This window comes from Synchiropus splendidus, chromosome 14 (assembly GCF_027744825.2).
Source record: "Synchiropus splendidus isolate RoL2022-P1 chromosome 14, RoL_Sspl_1.0, whole genome shotgun sequence".
Classification (NCBI taxonomy): Eukaryota; Metazoa; Chordata; class Actinopteri; order Syngnathiformes; family Callionymidae; genus Synchiropus; species Synchiropus splendidus.
The window spans coordinates 17952837-17970022 of NC_071347.1; the positions used below are offsets into that span (position 1 = coordinate 17952837).

General features: G+C 43.7%; 4 protein-coding genes across 14 annotated transcripts in view; 2 read left to right on the forward strand and 2 right to left on the reverse strand.

Moving 5' to 3' along the window:
* Positions 1 to 4979, forward strand: sephs1 (selenophosphate synthetase 1). Of its 5 annotated transcripts, none has more exons than XM_053885265.1 (10): positions 1 to 41; positions 1410 to 1532; positions 1611 to 1707; positions 1783 to 1886; positions 2828 to 2935; positions 2998 to 3152; positions 3225 to 3315; positions 3383 to 3482; positions 3561 to 3773; positions 4037 to 4979. In XM_053885265.1, the coding sequence occupies exons 2-10, from the start codon at positions 1437 to 1439 to the stop codon at positions 4249 to 4251; spliced, it is 1179 nt and encodes a 392-aa protein (XP_053741240.1). In that variant the 5' UTR covers positions 1 to 41; positions 1410 to 1436; the 3' UTR covers positions 4252 to 4979. The 5 variants fall into 5 exon arrangements, with proteins under 5 accessions (XP_053741240.1, XP_053741243.1, XP_053741239.1 ...); XM_053885264.1 differs by lacking the exon at positions 1 to 41 and adding an exon at positions 44 to 1239; XM_053885267.1 differs by lacking the exon at positions 1 to 41 and adding an exon at positions 44 to 672.
* cpt1b (carnitine palmitoyltransferase 1B (muscle)) lies at positions 4340 to 12545 on the reverse strand. Of its 2 annotated transcripts, XM_053885248.1 has the most exons (18): positions 12260 to 12542; positions 11989 to 12128; positions 11754 to 11925; positions 11578 to 11679; positions 10307 to 10444; positions 10166 to 10243; positions 8810 to 8917; positions 8652 to 8736; positions 8389 to 8584; positions 8144 to 8329; positions 7980 to 8085; positions 7797 to 7913; positions 7566 to 7730; positions 7088 to 7222; positions 6032 to 6184; positions 5855 to 5968; positions 5693 to 5785; positions 4347 to 5611 (listed from the first exon to the last, which is right to left on the reverse strand). In XM_053885248.1, the coding sequence occupies exons 1-18, from the start codon at positions 12485 to 12487 to the stop codon at positions 5483 to 5485; spliced, it is 2445 nt and encodes an 814-aa protein (XP_053741223.1). In that variant the 5' UTR covers positions 12488 to 12542; the 3' UTR covers positions 4347 to 5482. The 2 variants fall into 2 exon arrangements, with proteins under 2 accessions (XP_053741221.1, XP_053741223.1); XM_053885246.1 differs by having other exon boundaries at positions 4340 to 5785; positions 12260 to 12545.
* Positions 10802 to 17186, forward strand: part of LOC128770602 (zona pellucida sperm-binding protein 3-like) — a 24039-nt gene continuing 17654 nt past the window's right edge. For 4 of the 6 annotated variants that reach the window (XM_053885260.1, XM_053885258.1, XM_053885261.1 and 1 more), the window contains exons 1-2: positions 10802 to 10845; positions 12643 to 12753. The gene's annotated coding sequence lies outside the window, so the exon portion shown is untranslated. The remainder of the gene's footprint in view (positions 10846 to 12642; positions 12754 to 17186) is intronic. The other 2 variants (XM_053885257.1, XM_053885255.1) reach the window with 2 other exon arrangements.
* Positions 14667 to 17015, reverse strand: LOC128771400 (kelch-like protein 42). The gene is made up of 8 exons (XM_053886820.1): positions 16983 to 17015; positions 16533 to 16724; positions 16236 to 16417; positions 15827 to 16178; positions 15616 to 15761; positions 15397 to 15551; positions 15177 to 15334; positions 14667 to 15115 (listed from the first exon to the last, which is right to left on the reverse strand). Exons 1-8 carry the CDS (start codon positions 17013 to 17015, stop codon positions 14933 to 14935), a joined length of 1401 nt encoding a protein of 466 aa, XP_053742795.1. The 3' UTR covers positions 14667 to 14932.

Sequence of the window (17186 nt, forward strand, 5' to 3'; positions counted from 1 at the left end):
GTCCCCGCTCTTGTGTTGGGATCCACCGCTGACTGAAGCTGGTAAGGAGCAATTAAAGGGGAAATGTTGCACGAATATAACTCCACTTTGGCCCTTAAATTGCATAGAGTGTGGTTATAAACGCCCTTGTTGCATCATGCCATTACAAATGTCGCACAACTCGCTCTCTCTGTGCTGTTTGGATCTTATTAGCGCTGATGTTGCACACATCGCATGGCGGCGGCCAGCAAAGGGTTAATTTTTTCCCCGCCGACATTTTTGTTCGACGCTTTACGATAACTTTTTACCTGAACATGTGCGGCCAGTCGGCGTTGTGGTTCACATGCGTGTTGTCGACGTGAACTTCGTAGTTCACCATTTGTGCGTCAATGGAACGCAGCGCTTCCAAACCCAGTCGCCTCTTTGTTGACCTGCTCTAGTGATGCTCACGAGTCGGCGGTGGTTAGCAAATGCTAGCGCGGAAATAACATTGTGACAACGTAAACACACTTGTGTTTGTGCCCTTCGATCGGGATTGTCTGGCGTGTTACATGCGTGAGGACTTGACAATAAAGTGATCCGCAAGCAGATTGGTGTGTCGCAAACATATTTGCTGGCAGGTGTTGAGGGTTGAATGAACTCGGCAATGTGATGCCTTGAACACTCCCCCTTTTCCAAACAGCGAGGCCCTCGGTGAGAACGGGCTCAATTGAATCAGTAACCATGAGTTTAGTGTGAGTCCCGAAACGACACACTTGTCCACAGATTAAATATGATGTTCAACAGCTGTAGGTAGTTCTAATAAAGAGTTATAATAGCGCCCATATGTGGGGTTATAACTTGGACATCAACAAAAGGAGGTCGCTATGAGGTGTTTTCTTTTTGCAGGTTGATATAGCTCAGTATTGAGTTGAAAGACCTATTTAAAAAATACGTCTAATTCAAACTACTGATAGAATCACTTTCAATATTTTGGGATTTTTTTTTAATTCATAATTAAGAAGTGTAATATATAATTTATACATTTTCAGGGAAGATTATTCAGTGCAACAATTCCAGGTGCACCACATTATATATTGTGATGCCAAAGCAGAAACATCCATGATGAAGGAAACAAATTGTGCTGATGGGTGGAAAATTTCAGTAAATTAAACTTGTCTTGACGTGTCTAGAAACTTGTCCCGTCTACTGAAGAGTTGACCTATCACTGAGCGCCTCCACCGGGATGTTTAAGCTTAAATTTGATCATTCTGCTGTCAGGTATTAAAATGTGATTATCACAGTGAATATTAAATTAGATTTTTTTCCTCTTAAGTAGTTACAACAGTAGTTATTTTTAATAGTTGCAGCTAAGAACAGTAGAAATCGTCACCATCTTTACAACAACTGTGTTTCTTTACGTCTGCACTGACCATCTGTTGTGTTTGCAGCGGTCAGGCGCCAGCGTTTCTCCAGACATGTCGGTGAGGGAAGCTTTTAACCCTGAAAGCTATGAGCTTGACAAGAACTTCAGGCTCACACGCTTTGCTGAGCTCAAAGGCACAGGCTGCAAGGTTGGTTTCCCCTCCCCACTGATGGTTGTCAAACCAATTTGAGTGTCGGCTGACCACATGGTCCATTCTTGACCACAGGTGCCTCAAGAGGTTTTAGAGAAGCTGCTAGAAACCCTGCAGGAGAACCACTATCAAGAAGATGAACAGTTCCTTGGAGCAGTAATGCCCCGATTAGGTCTGAAATGCTTTATGTCCTGAACTTCAATATTTATGGTTGAAAACAGTGGAATAATGCTTCACATTTTTACAGGCATAGGCATGGACACATGTGTAATCCCATTAAGACACGGTGGCCTTTCACTCGTCCAGACAACAGATTACATCTATCCAATTGTGGATGACCCTTACATGATGGTATGAACCCTCTTGCATTTTTGCATTATTTTCTGATATTATGTGATGATGTTTGTGTTCAAGAATTACATTCCGAGGTGCTTAAATCTCTTTTTGTATGATGAAAAGATAAATCTACAGAGCCCTGGATGTGATATGCATGATTTATTTTTTTTTCTTGAGATAAATGTTATCTCAAGATACAAATTATTATCCCGAGATAAGTTATCTTGAGATAATTTTTATCTCAAGATACATTCGTAAATGTCAGAGCATGTGTAACTGGCAAAGCATTTTGTATACATTCACCCGTAACCGCTCTCTTGGCTTCGTAACTGTTCGTCGAAGTTGTCTGCAAGTCAGACAATGGCAAAGTTGCTGCGCTTTTAACACTCTGATCAAGTGCCTTCTCCTCAAAATAATACCATACCGTATGTGGCTAAGCTATATGTACTGTATTACGCAGCCCTGGAATTGGCATGCATGACTTTTTTTTTATTTTATCCCGAGATAAATATTATCTCAAGATAAAAATTATCACGAGATAACTATTATCTCAGGATTAAAAAAAATAAAGTCATGCATGTCACATCCAAAAAATAAACACATGCATGTCACTTCCAGGGCTCTGTAGAAATCCATTGCACTCCTTCACAGACTGACAAAAAAAGAACGTCATCGTGCTTGTCTACATTGTTGGCCTGTAGGGGGCGTTGTAGTTGGTTGTTTACTTCTTGTGCAACTTAGAGTCAGCTGCAATGGGCTGACAAAGCTTCAAGAAACAGTCCACTTGGTGGCACCCTCTTCTTTGTAATCTTTGACCTGAAGATATATTTCTAAAAACCAAGCTCCAAAAATGAGGCCCACCTCTACTCTGCACACATATTTCTGTGACCAGAGTCGAGATTGTGTGACCTGCCTTGTGTCTCGTGCTGAAAAGATTTCTGACTGACCTTTCCTAGGGGCGAATCGCGTGTGCCAATGTTCTAAGTGACCTGTACGCCATGGGAGTGACCGAATGTGATAACCTTTTAATGCTCTTGGGGGTCAGCAACAAAATGTCTGAGAAGGTAAGCAGGTAATTGAAGCAAAGAAGTTGTTTCAAAGAATGACACAAGTGCTTTGTTCACAGGAGAGAGATAAAGTCATGCCCATGATCATCCAGGGATTTAAAGATGCTTCAGAGGAGGCAGGTACTTCAGTAACAGGAGGACAGACGGTTTTGAACCCCTGGGTGGTGATGGGGGGAGTCGCGACAACGGTGTGTCAGCCCAACGAATTCATCATGTAAGAGAGTTCTGGTGGTGAGACTCCACACGTCCACTCTACGCTTCACTCTGATCTTCTCTCTCTCCACAGGCCAGACAATGCAGTTCCAGGAGACGTGTTGGTGTTGACCAAACCATTAGGAACACAAGTTGCTGTTGCAGTTCATCAGTGGCTTGATATTGTATGTTGCATTTCCCTCTGGATGATCTTGAGCCATGACGTTGATGCTAATAGCTTTGGTTTTGCAGCCAGAGAAATGGAATAAGATCAAGTTGGTGGTGACGCAGGAGGATGTGGAGCTGGCCTATCATGAAGCAATGATGAACATGGCCCGCCTCAACAGAACAGGTACACGATGGTTGAAGGGTTGCTGTGTAAAGATGTCTTTGTTTGGGGAAAAACAGTTTCTTTGTCTCCCTCTGGTAGCGGCAAGCCTCATGCACACCTTCAACGCTCACGCAGCCACAGACATCACAGGATTTGGAATCCTGGGTCACGCTCAGACTCTCGCACGGCAACAACGCAGTGAAGTCTCCTTCGTCATCCACAACCTTCCAGTGCTCGCCAAGATGGCCGCCGTTTCCAAGGCCTGTGGGAATATGTTTGGACTCATGCACGGCACCTGTCCGGAAACATCAGGTGTGTGAGCGGCACCTTGTTTGACACAGTCGTCCTTGGATAGTCACGAGAGCGTCAGTGCGTGTGTTGGTCTTGTCTTGGCAGAGGAACAGTCAGAACATAAGTGGAGAGTAGTCGAGCGTCAGTCAGAGATGATGGTTCAACTTTGTTGCAACCGCAGCAGCAAAGCGCAGTGAAGAGCAGAGTCGGAATTGGACAGTTCTTAGAGTCAGCAGAGCTCATCTTCAGCTGGTTTCTGAATCAACGTGTGCTTTTATTCGCAGGTGGTTTGCTCATCTGCCTTCCTCGCGAACAAGCCGCACGCTTCTGCGCCGAGATCAAGTCTCCAAAATACGGCGAGGGCCACCAAGCCTGGATCATTGGGATTGTAGAGAAGGGCAACCGTACGGCTCGCATCATCGACAAGCCTCGGATCATAGAGGTGGCGCCGCAAGCAGCAACCCAGAATGTCAACCCGACGCCCGGTGCAACTTCCTAATCCTCCAGTCCTGCATTGCCAAGAGCTCTGCTGAGTGATTTTAGACAAACTGTGATCCATCCCAGAGTCAAAGTGCAGCATAAGTGAAGACCAGCATGCACACGGAGAAGACTGGATTGTTGTCAATTATCATGGAAAAAAAAAACTGCTCTGCACGCAGGTGTGGCCCACATCGCTCGAAAGACTCATCCCGCAGTTCCCCAATAAAACAATTGGTAAGAAAATGTGCAAAACTCCATCCATTTGTGTCTTTTTATTCTGTTGTAAAAAGTGCTTGAGTGGGAGGCAGCTGCTGGCGAGGGAGTGACCACATCTCTGTCTTTGGCTTTTTTCTGTTCAAGTTGTACAGTCTGGTTTTAGTTGACCCATGTAACTGATGCCTTGAAGGAAGACGAGTGACCACACGGATTGTTTTCTTTTTTTTTTACTTATTTTTTGTATTGAGTTCACTTCAACTAATAAATAATCACGTAGAAGACTGTTTTGCTCGCTGCTGTGTCACCGATCAAAGCGAAACCATTATGCTGAAATAGAATATTCCAGCTGGAGATTTCATTTTTCTAACTGTCTGTCCTCTTTTTGGAAACCAGTAGTTTGCACTCAAGAGCTGATCGGCGGTCGACGTCATCATGTCAGAAATTTGACCTCAAATACAAGTTGTGAAAGATGAGCTGTCATGTGATATTTGGGATGACAAGTAACCTCGAGACAACCTCCGAAAATAAAGAACGTCCTTAAAGTAGTTGTTTGTCTCATTGACTTGCTCTCCTGATAACTGTGTTGCCTGGTAGGACAGTATTGGTGACCAGCTGACCGATTTTACATATTTGATGACACAAAAAAAGAAAAAGGAATAAATACTTGCACAAAATCAAAGTATTTACAAGTGTAATATTCACATATTCACAATATTATTAATATTACTGGAGCACTCTCCTTCATAACTTAATACATTAGAGAAGTAACAAGATCCTCTGTGTCGTATTGACACTTTCTATTTTTTAATCTATATCTTTTTTTACTTCATTCATATAGTTTTCGTATTTTGAAATATTCTGATGGAGTCTCAATCAGTTCCAATAACTGGTACTAATGTGGTCCCATAAAATTAACCAAAAGCGAAGCCATTTTTAAAAGGGACGTGTCCCTTTTCCAATGTGTTGCATGACAAAAGTCATGTGACCAGTGCTAAAAATGGAGCCCTGCTAAATGAGACAGCCATGAATGAATGTTATTCATGCTTCTTCCCATTTTCCAGTGGAACTTTCAGCCCATTTTGAACTGTCGACTCGCTCGATTTGAAAAGTGCCTGGATGTCGGTCATGGCCTTCCGAATGTTTTGGCCAAACCTGAAGGAGTTCTGATGATGGGAAAGGTGGAAGCATACATGAGTGAGATAGATACCTTGTGTATTCAAGGTCATTCGGGTTTCATCTCTTACGGTATCTGGACTGGAGAACTTGCTGGAGATGTGGAATGTGATGAGGTTCTCACCAACAATGATGTAAGACACTCCGTAACCATCATCGGCAACCTGAGAGATCGAGGGAGGACAGTCATGACTATTAAGGACGAGGAAGTGCCGTCAGGTGCTTCAACTCACTGGGCCGAATCCGCCACCAGAACTGACGTATTTGGGAAACTTGTTGATGTCAACTAGGTTGAGCTGCTGCTGAGGCGTCTGGCTGGTGGACAACTTCCAAGGTTCTGAAAGAACCTGGAGGACACGCACTGTTACAGAAGGGAAGACCTGTGAGGAACTGCAAACTGCGGTTCTGACCTGCTTCAGAAACGGAGAGTCCACGCAGAGATATTTGGACATGATGTAGAGACAGAAGAGGTGCCTGTCGATACCAGACCCAGTCATGGCCAGACGATACATGTTCTGATGCTTGTCTGCTGCTTTTCGAAACAGGGCAAGTTTCTGCTCCTTCTGAAATGGGATACACCAGATAGTCGTACGTGAACGTTGACCTTTCAACCATGTCATGTCAATTCAAGTACTCAAATTGAAGCAGTTACTGGTTTCATAGTTTGAAAATACATTACGTCTAATTTAGTTCTTGAGGACCATGGTCTCAGGTTCACTTCATGGAGGCAGGAAGTCAGACTGGGAATGACGTTGCACACGCAGCTCTCTATTTTAAAGTTCAAATGATGCTAAAGATGATGCCGCAACTGTCAACGAATGTAGTCCTTCCCTCCTCTCCATGACTCTCATTCTTTGCGATCCTCCCACAAGACCAAAAAGCAAATCTTCATTGAAGCGTATTGCTCAATGGCACTAAACAAGGACTACACCTCAACTACAATTCGGGGTGTAATATTTGCTGAAATATCACAATAGTTGACTTTGAAATACTGTCTTGAAATACTGTGGGCTAGGATATTTAATCCATAGATACTTGAATATACTGCTGCATCCGTGACGTGACGGTCTTATACGCTGGAGTTACTTTGTTGATTGAGTGATTCATTCTGCAAAATTTAACTTAAAGCCTAACTGGACAGTCATAACAATACACTCGTCATCATGCGCATAATATTGTATTGCGTTATGTCATTTTCTCTGTAAAAATGATGGTTCTCAGTACAATATATTGCTGACTATACAGTATCGCAATATATCGTAATGTATCGTATTCTGTATCGGGATGCGTATCGTGTCGCAAAATACCTGCCAGTACACAGGCCTAACTACAATAACACCAAAATACTGAATATAATGAAGTATGTCCAAATATTAAGTATGTCTTTGCTTCCACAAGGCAGCAAAGTAACTTTTTTCCTGAAGGACTGTCGCTCACGACATTCATCTGATCGCTGCATGTCTTACCGGGGCACTGGCGTCCTCCATGGCTCTGACAAAGGCGACCGCTTCGGACGTACAGGATCGGACTGTCTCCGTCCGACCGTCTCGGAACATTCGGGTCATCGACGACTCGTACGTGAGACAAAACTCACCCTGATCCTGTGGAACAAAACGTTCTGAGTAAGGATTGAGAGAAATTATGATGGGGCTGTCTGTCAACTGTTTTATGCTTGGTGCTTCACAGGGTCAATACATGTTCCTGGATTATGTGTCATTATTTTCATTTACTTGTTTAATAATGTATAGTGTCGGAGTATCACAGTGAGATGATTTAAGCTACTTTAGGTTAAACAGAAAATGAAAATAGGTCCAAACAAAGGTAATCGCGATTGCGTCGACACATCAAAAAAATAATGAATAGATTAGTCGACGATGAAAATCATTGTTAGTTGCAGCCCCAGTTCTGAGTCCCGCAGTGATAAGACTGTGCGCTGGTGCTCACCCTGAACTGGGCCAGCTGCAGGGCCAGTTGAATAAAAGCATCTGGACTCGTCCTGCACTTCTTGATAAGGCCTTTTCCAAACTCGGTAAAGAGGCAGCCGTGGAAGTCGACGTCATCTGCGATCTGCTTGGCGGAGAGGTACGACGTCTCGATGGCGCTTTGGCACTGAGGAGCAAGTACACACACGCACTTGAATACGCGACACATGGTGCTACTTTGAATAGACTCTACCTCCTTTGGAATGTGCCACTGCAGTCTAGTTGGGTAAGGAAGACCCTTGGTCACGTCTCCTTTGCAGTGTCCTTCCTCTGTGTAGCCCAGGTGGAAACAATCGGTGGCAAGCACATACTACGCACAGAGAAGTTCAGCTTAAAGTCAAACATTGTGCCTTCACACTGAACACTGGTCGACTACCTCCCACATGTGCCCAACAATTGGCGCATCTGCCCACGAATGTTCCACGTTCACACCCATTTTCCCGTTCGGGTATGAAATGAGGCAGAAGGACTTGTCGAACCACCTGTTGGAGGAGTAGATTTTTAAACTATTCCAACCACTTCAATCTTCCAATTCAATACCTGTCGTAACATTTCCCATGCAGCAGTGACTTGGCGTAACCATCAAGAGAGTTGGACTTGGCAACATCATAACCCTGCGGCTCATCGTCGAGGGCCAGGAAGAAGGCTGCAGACTCGATCACATCCAGGGAGACTTTGTTTGCTCCCTGGCTGAAGTACTTGATCCGCGCTTGTGCCCAAGGAACCCTGAAACGTCACTGCATTTATTCTATCTGGTGTGATTTGGAGGATGAGCGAGGCGTTACCTGTTTCCTGCTGTCAGAGCGGCGAGTTTCAACTCTCCAGGCAACGGCTCCGATGCATCGCTGAGGATCCGCTGGAACTGGACTTCGAGTTCACTGGGCAATAGGTGCCGGCCTCCAGTGTACAGCCAGAGCTGGAAGAACCGGCCCTTGTGGTAGACCACCAGGTGCTTCCGGTCAGTCAGGTGCTGCAAAATATCTACGAGGAGGAGGGTTTTCTTAGCTGCTATTTTGCCATCTGGATCATAATATCACTTGGAGCTCACCTGTCTCTATACCAGGGATGCGGGTGGTGTTAAACATTCTCTCCATTTGGGTGGAACACATGGGTACAGTCCCCAAAGCTCTCAGCTGAGAGCAGAGCAGCCGGAGTCAGTGAAGGAGGGTGAAAGGGATTCATCTAGTTACCAGTAGAAGCCATTACCGGCGCATGTTCTCCGCGCTCCAGCTTCCGTCTGTACTGCAGCATTGCGTGGACCACATTTCCTGCCCGAGCAGCTTGACGGTGTGTTGGTGTCACGTATAAGAGGTCCTGGGAATTCAAAACATTTTTCAACAATATCTGTTGTACTTTATATGGGAGCAGAAGACAATTACACGTATAGAATATTGCAATTATAGTAAGACTGACTGTCACCAGACGATGGAGAAAGAAGGATTTTGTTGTTGTAATGAGCACGCACCAGAGTTAACATTTTTCCTGTGAGCTATTTTAGGTTCCAACTGACTCTCAGGATCAAAAATAGTATGGACATTTATTGATGGATCATCTGGTATCTGCCAAATAACTTGGTCTTGTAAACTGTAAGGTCTTGTAAACTAAATAAACAGAAACGCCTTCAATTGTTTATTAAAGAAAATCCTCCTCACAAGGAGCAGAGTTTCCCAAAGTTAGAAAACGTCTGACCACAAGTGTCGACAGGTCTCAAAGAGGAAGAGAAGTTTTACGGTCTCATTATAACTAATAATAACCACGTGCAAAACATTTGAATTAGGGTCCAAGGATATTATAGTGAACGAAATCTAACGAAAAAAAAGAATAATTTTCTAAAATAAAATAAAAAGGATTGTTTGTTGACAAAACTATTCGAAATGAACTCGAAGTACAGCAAAATTGTTTTCGTCTGAATGTATTTTGAGATGATTTAAAAAAAACTTCTGGAGAGACGTCACTCACTCGGCAACCCCTCCCACATGCAGCGGCCACACACATAGAGGAACAGCCACCTGCAGCAGACACTCTACATTCACTCCCACAAAAGACTATTTTAAGGCTTGGAACACATTCTTTCTTTTTCCATTCATTGTAATGGGAAAAATCCATTCAGATTTCGAACAAATCGCTTCTCGAACGGCTGTCTGGAACGGAGAACCGAGGTACCACTGTACATATATTGAAGAAAAATAAACACTAAAACTAACACTAAAACTGAACTGAAATGAGCCAACCCCGTCTAAAAATCAAATAAAACTAACTGAATTTGAAAGACAAAAATTCTAAACAAAATAAAAGCGAAAATTAATTAAAGATCCATAGCTACTACAACCTTGCAAGTGTCACTAAAATATTGTTGCCACAGATTTGTTTCTGTTGTCACTTGTGCCAAGGTGAAAATATTTTGTACCTTTGCACAACCAACTCATCTGACCAGAATCCAAGCCAGACCACCTTCATATACGGATTTTACGATTGGATACCAAAACATTTTTGGGTACCGGACAGTGAGGCACCAATATAAGTCATGTATTTAACTTTTTGACACAACAAAACGTGTCCTACCATGATATAGAAATTACTGTTGACCATGATGGGACTGCGGCCCCTCAGGTAGATGAACTCCTCCCACCAGTCACTCACCTGTCAATCACAACACGTCAGTGACTGGCTGCAAAACGCTGGGGTCTTAACGGCAATACTCACGTAGTTGGTCGCCCACCATGATTTCAAGATTAAATATCGCTGGAGCTGAGCCGCTTCTTTGTCTTGAAATTCCTTCGCCAACATCTCCATCTGGCTGTACTGTTTATCGTCCAACAGGGGGCGCACCGACTCAAGGTACTGTCGCAACAACGTGTACAATAAAGTGAGTAAATTGCGTTTTACAGAATATAGAGAGGACAGCGATACAAAAAATAAAAATGGCACAAACAGAATACCTGATCTACGTATCGTGTTAGAGACCACACCGTGTAAAAATGAGAGTTAGCCATGCTAAAGTTAGTGATTTAAATTCCAAAAAATGCCGCCTTGATAGATTTCAGTGACAAAAAGTAATTGTTTCCTGAGTGGAGTGAAACTATTTCAGGTTCGTGAATGCATCGATTTTGCTCCTTGTTGTACTTTTAGATATTTCGCGGCAGTTTTACGACACAGCGCAGTGCATTGTGGGAGACTGGGATGCTGCCGACAGACCCATCATCAAACCTGAAAATGAAATAGATCGACCAAAAACAGCTCCAGTAAGTTGATTAAGTGAAATGATACATTATTTGGATATATTTTTTTAATTACTAATTTGTATATTTTAAGGCCACTGTTTTGAAGTCAAGAAACAGACATAACAGGGCAGTAACCAGGTATAACAGAAGAAAATGTTCGTCATATTTTTGCCTTGTGAAACTATAACGCTCTCACTTTTTGTTCAACCATCTAAACTGTCCTAGCTTTCAACAATAATCCTTTTTTATTGGTCCCTTTAAATAATATATATTGTTCAGGGATGTTTTTCGCTACACAATGGCCAGGGTTTCCACTACTCTGAATGGACTTGAAATTCTTATAAAATTGAAATTCTTGTACAAATATTTTCAAGACATTAAAAGAGCTTTAGTTTTAATAAGGTGATATAAAAACTTGAATATAGCCACCATCCTGATTTATTGTGCTATTGTCAAACTGATGCAAAGTAAACCAAATACCAAATTCATTCAAATTGAAAAATGTGGCTTTTTGTGGCAAATATTATATCACTGTTTGAAACATCTTTACTTCACATAGGGCGCCATTTTTCTGTCTCATCTTTTGGTCACCACAGGTCCAGTGACGTGCCTTGTTATTAAATCTTATTGCCCACTCCTGCTTTCAATAACAGTACTTATAGTTGAATCGAAAATGGGAGCTGCCACTTTGATCGAACTGTTCTAAAACCCAAAATATTCTGTGTCATGAGAGCATTATTGTTTAATACACACCCTGTCAATTGTGTCGTCCACACTGGGAACAGGAAGTCTAGGTAGTGAGGCCTGGAAGCTATAAAGCAGTGGCCTTCGTCCGGAGAACATCTTCACAAGACTCTGAAGACACCAAACATTCAGGATTCAAAGTAACACGCTGAAGTGAATGTCTTGTAAGAGATCAGGAGACTGACCAGCCACACTTTTGTTGAGGAGCTCATTTTCCCGTGAGATTCAAAAATCCATCCGTGGTAGGAGAGCAGCGCTTTCAGGGTGTATCTCAGGAGGTAGATCAGAAACAGCCACAGACCAGTTGCAAAGAAGACAGCACCTAGCACGGCTCTAGTCTGCACAGTCAGGTAGCCCCTGAAGCAAAAATGGTCACAGTGAGTTTTAGTTCGAGTGGTTTACTGCACAGTGGTTTCTTACCTGTGTGGCAGGTTCTCCTTTATGATGTCGATCATTCCCAGTGAGGGGTCGACCCGAGTGTACAGGCTGCTCATCATTGCAATGACAACGATCAGCCAGCTGGAAGGACTGGCTGGGTAGACTCCAGCTAACACGCCGTTCTGTGCAAGACATCAACGTGACTGATCCCTTCTCCTCTGACAGTGTTTTCACAATATTAATCCCAACAGCTGCAGAGCCAACCTACAATTGATTTAATTCACATTATTGTTATATAAACGTGTAATTGTACCTTGAATTGTATGGCTTTCTTCTTCCATGCAGTGAGTCCTGACAGGTAAATGTTTTTGATGACCTCCTGACTCAGTTTAAGGTCCACACCGTCTGGGCGCACGGTGAACTGGAAGCCCACCGCCTGATGCGCCTCCGCCATGTCTGTGGAAGTCTCTGAAAATAAGTGAAAAACATGGCAGTTTATGGCAAACACCCCTGTCAAATGATTACATTTTCTGAGCCACATTTGCTTCAGTACAATCAATATATTTTATACTGTGGGATCAGGCCTTTATAGATAGCTCATGAAAGACTTTGGCGAATGAAACATATTACAAAGCAACAAACGGTTACAAAGAAGAAGACTTTATTCATTCATTTTCTTTTAACTTCATTTACAAGGTCATGGGAGTCCGTCCCAGCTACGTGGCTCAAGAGCCAGGAGACACCTGGAAAGGTCGCCATTCCACCACGACAAGCTGGGATTGCTCCATTCATCACCTGTGGGTCACTGTGAGTTTCTTTTCTGTGCTCATCTTAACCAAACAGAATCATGCTATTATTATGAGGCTCATCGCAAACTCTGTGAGGTCACTTGTCCTTGGTACACTTCCAAAGTATTAGTTTCATAAAATCGAGTGCAGTTGAATTCAAGTAGCCACCGTCACCTGTGCCCTGGAAAGTAGGGGAAAGGTCAGCCGTCTTATCAGAGCACATGGTGTTACTATCACTTGTGTATTTCAAAATGAGCAAAGTAGTGACAAAGTAAAACAGTCAGAAATGTCATTTTATGTTAAACTAGATCTTCAATCTTCAATAGATCTGCATTGTTTTAAGGTATGAATTTCTGTCCGATCATCAAACGCAGCGTGGAAAATACCAAACAATAACACTGAGGTAGAAGGAGGTCAAAGGTGACTGCATATGACCGACTGGGTGACTGTTCTAGAATGACTTTTTCCATGTCATATGACAGAGGAGTCCAAGTGGGACAAAGTTCATTGGCCAGATATAGCCTGGTGCCGGCTGAGCATGTGCGCAATACTCAGACGGAATAATGTAAACACAGAGTGTATGTGAACACGAGTGTCTCTGAATGCCACTTCTCTGCCCCCATCATCACACTGTAGATTTTACATTAACATTTAACATTCAATCCAAATCTGTCTTTTAGTGATCATTTGCAACCCTGATAGTAATATTTGAAAAATTAACTCAACATTCAGAAAAGTTGAAAACGTCTTACTTTGCTATACAATGTTGCGAAGGATCCACCGGGTCAGAAGAACTCTCCAGACAGTGTCGATATAAAACCAGACTGTGTGACTCGTCTGCCCTTCAAGTGGCTTCCACAGGTAGCGATCTGAGCTTCTCCTCCTCCCTCTTTCGCCCAACAACCGTCTCCCCTCCTCACTCTCTCCCTGTGAAACTGGACACCGATCACAGGCGGAGAGCTCATTTGCCAAGTCAGGGCTTCATCACCATATTTGTTGCATTATTGGGACCAACACTTTGTCAGTCCCTGCATTAAACATCTCTTTGGAGAGGAATCCTTTCACAGTGTTAAAGAAAGGAGAAACACGTAGTTACATTTCCGTTTTTGAATCTCAGATTTTCATGCAGCTCCACACTGCTTCGCTTAAGTTAGTGTCAGCTATTATCATCTTTTTATTTAGCTACTTGACAGTGGTCTGGTTTATTTCCTATGGGGCCACATTATATACTGTGACAAAGGTGAGAGGCCGTCAAGCCAGAGGGCTGAAGCGAAACAATCCTATCAAATGCCAGCAAAATTGTATTTCTGAAAATAGGACTATGCCCTGATATTATATGCTTTAAAAATGTACACAAATATTTGAAGTTCTCATAATTTAGTGAACATCTGGGATATGAAGGACCTTAATGTTATGATAATATATGTATTTTGAAGGAGAAGACATACTGTTGAGCACTACTAATTAAAATAAATACATTTTAAAAGAAAAATTGAATTAGTAATAAATACTGAAAAAAAAATCACAAAAAAATTGTATGCAGTTTTGACCTCATGAGGGTCACATAAACACAAGTAAAGGGCCTCACATTGCCCGCTGCTGGTTTAGGCTGTGTTAAAGCCTAACTGGTTCTGGTTCACTCCCTCTGTCCCAAAACAGTGAGGATTGTCGACTGAATTTTATCATAACTGCGAAGCCTGCAGCACTAACTATGTGTACACAAAGCTCTGGGCTTTTACTACTGTTGTTTGATGTACAAACTAGTGGCAGGTAAATACAGGGTTTCTGCTTCTGCGGGACCACGGCTTAAATGAGAGCTGCCTTCAGAAAAATGTTCTCTTTTTAAGGATGAACTCTCATGTGAAATGAAGTGGAAACTGATAACACACAACGCATCATGGAGGTGGACATGAACATGACAGTTTTCTGCCTGTTTTTCACTGAACCATCATAATGAAACATCGTTGAATATGGAGCTCAAGTTGCACATTCCGGACAAACGTGAAGAGACAGGCCGCTGCTGGTTGAAGCGAGATTTATATCTCATAATTAAAAACTAGTGTTTTTATTGTCACCAAAAAAATCCTGGCAGAAACCCTGAAATACCTGTCAAGATTTGTGCTTAACTATGCTGATGCTAATGCATCCGTGGCTCTGTCCTCCATGACCTGGCTCCCAATGGACGGTAAGGATTACTATCAAAAGCAGAGGTGAAAAACTGCATCATAGCAGGTAGAGACGGGTAAAAGAGGAAGTGGTGTGACGGCCAGAGTTTGAAGATCCAGCTTGACAGCGGTGTTGTGCTCTATACTTGGCATCAAGACTTCATCACCAGAGACAGTTCCCTGGCCAGCTAGCGACACTTTAGTTGCTCTTCGTGCCTGAGATTGAAGAAGAAGAAATGGTTACGAATAAAAAGCGTGCTTTTTAAGTGATTCTCACCTGACCCCACTTCTGGGATTTAACGCAAAATGATATCAGGACATTGTTGAAGTTGTTCCCGCCGATCACCAGCAGCTCATCTGTGACGCCCAACAAGTAAAGAGTGGGGAGGTCCGCGTCAGTTCTGGTCAGAGTGGGAAGCAACTCTGTCCAAGAGTCTAAGCAAAAGACAAGACAAATGTTCACCGTCCACAGCAATATCATTTAAAAATTCACCAACCTTGTCGGGTATCATACTGGAGAAGCAGCTTTTCTCCAGTTCGCTGAATGTTCCCCAACACGAAGAGCTTTGGGCCTAGACTAGCAGCCAGTGGAACATCGTGGGACATGGACATGGTGAACTGGAAGTCGGTGAGTGGCAGCGAAGAGACAAACCTAAAAAGAATGTTCATTCAGAATAGACAGATGAAAAAGAATATCTCAAAGTCAATTCCCATACCTCCACGTGTCCTTCCATGGATCATAGCATTCCACAGCTGTGTACAGAGAAGTGCTGGAGTCAGGTGTTACCAGCGAGTCCAAGTACCAGCCACCCACCGCGTAAATACATCCGTCACAGGCCACGGCACTGAAATGTCGGCGGTGCTGTTGAAGAGCATTGGAACGCTTGAAAGTTGAATGTTTTTAAAAAAAGTCCTATCCAATCTTACCTTGATAAGAGGAGCCGTGTGGACCCAGGTGTGGGTGAGGGGGTTGTACCTGAAGGAAGCCATCTTGAACTCCCATCCTCGCCTCACTCGCTCTCTAAAGCCCCCGATGATGTACAGGTAGTTGTGCAAGACCACCGCAGTGAAGCACCACTTGTCCGCTCTAAAGGGAAACTCGGTGAGGGAACACCACTCTGTGCTCTGCTCTGACTCTCTCAGGGTGAAGATGCGCCTCGATCCTTCTGTTTCTGGGTCGCTCCAGGAAGTCAGGTTCTCCTTCCTGAGGCTGCAAAGTCGTGGGGTGCCCTCGGCCCTCAGGTGGACCAGCTGCTGCCTCACATCTTCATCCAGACTCCTGACATCGGAAAGAAGCCCCTCAGTTCTCAATGCAACTTTAGAACTGTCCATGTACCTGATGAGCTGCAGCTCCAGAAGGTTCCTGCTCAGATAAGTGAAGACTGTCATCTTCAGTTCCTCGCAGCACAGCTCCTGAGCCAGACTCAGACAGGACAGACAGTCCTCTGGACCAAGAGTGTCGAGCAAGTTGGACAAGCACTTTGAAAGGAAGTCCTTAGCAAGTAGGTAGCTGCTCACCTGTATTTTGCACAAGACACACTAGAAAGGCACTCAGAGAGCGCAAACCTCTCTCGAAAAAATCCTGGATCCAGACAGTGAATCCAGAGCACTCCTAATATTTGATACCTGCTACCTGAATGTGAGCTGCTAACTCCTCCTGCTGGGGCTGTATGAAGCGATCATGGAAGGAAAACTCCAGAAGGTTGTGGAACACAGAAGAGGGCACGTGGTCCAGACAGATGAAGCTCTCTGACATCTCCTTCATCCTCGACAGGGTTAAGGCTCGGAAGTACTCGCTGCAATCGGCAAGTCTTCTAAGGTCCACCTAGGAAGCAAAAGACTAGTTTAAAGATTCCTTCCCAGGGGCCTCCTTCCTAATGAAAAATACTGGGACCACATAGACAGGAGGTGTCCAGAAGACTTTCTATGGCAACTTACTGTAAGTGGCTTCTGGGGAGGCAACTGGGAGGAGCAGCTGCTCTGCTTTGAGCCTCTCCTGGATGACTTAGTTTCTCAGACTCACAGAAGCCCAAATACCCAGCAAGAACCTGTTCCCAACCTGAACTCAACCAGTTCAGTTCACCTGCTTGTGTTCTAGCTTCACCACAGCTCCCATGGTACTCCCAAGTCCAAACAGGACCACATGATCTTCCCAAGGCACAGCCCACCGAAGTGAACGCCTTGCCCACCCTGGCAGCACAAGGAAATCCTCTCATAAGTAACTCAGTACCACAGTGGACTTTACTCACATAGAAAGCGTGTTCATCCGTCTGGATCGTTGCCATGG

What these genes read in the sequence shown, in the direction of transcription:
- sephs1 (XM_053885265.1), top strand. Translation starts at nt 1,437, where the DNA reads ATGTCGGTGAGGGAAGCTTTTAACCCTGAAAGCTATGAGCTTGACAAG. An exon ending in AGCAGTAATGCCCCGATTAG is followed by an intron (nt 1,708 to 1,782) that starts GTCTGAAATGCT and finishes ACATTTTTACAG; the next exon opens with GCATAGGCATGGACACATGT. An exon ending in GCAACAAAATGTCTGAGAAG is followed by an intron (nt 2,936 to 2,997) that starts GTAAGCAGGTAA and finishes CTTTGTTCACAG; the next exon opens with GAGAGAGATAAAGTCATGCC.
- cpt1b (XM_053885246.1), bottom strand. Translation starts at nt 12,487, where the DNA reads ATGTGGCTCAGAAAATGTAATCATTTGACAGGGGTGTTTGCCATAAAC. An exon ending in AGAAAGCCATACAATTCAAG is followed by an intron (nt 12,129 to 12,259) that starts GTACAATTACAC and finishes TGTCTTGCACAG; the next exon opens with AACGGCGTGTTAGCTGGAGT. An exon ending in CATGGTGGGCGACCAACTAC is followed by an intron (nt 10,244 to 10,306) that starts GTGAGTATTGCC and finishes TGTGATTGACAG; the next exon opens with GTGAGTGACTGGTGGGAGGA.
- LOC128771400 (XM_053886820.1), bottom strand. Translation starts at nt 17,015, where the DNA reads ATGGGAGCTGTGGTGAAGCTAGAACACAAGCAG. An exon ending in ACACGGCTCCTCTTATCAAG is followed by an intron (nt 15,762 to 15,826) that starts GTAAGATTGGAT and finishes GCTCTTCAACAG; the next exon opens with CACCGCCGACATTTCAGTGC. An exon ending in AATCCCAGAAGTGGGGTCAG is followed by an intron (nt 15,116 to 15,176) that starts GTGAGAATCACT and finishes CTTCAATCTCAG; the next exon opens with GCACGAAGAGCAACTAAAGT.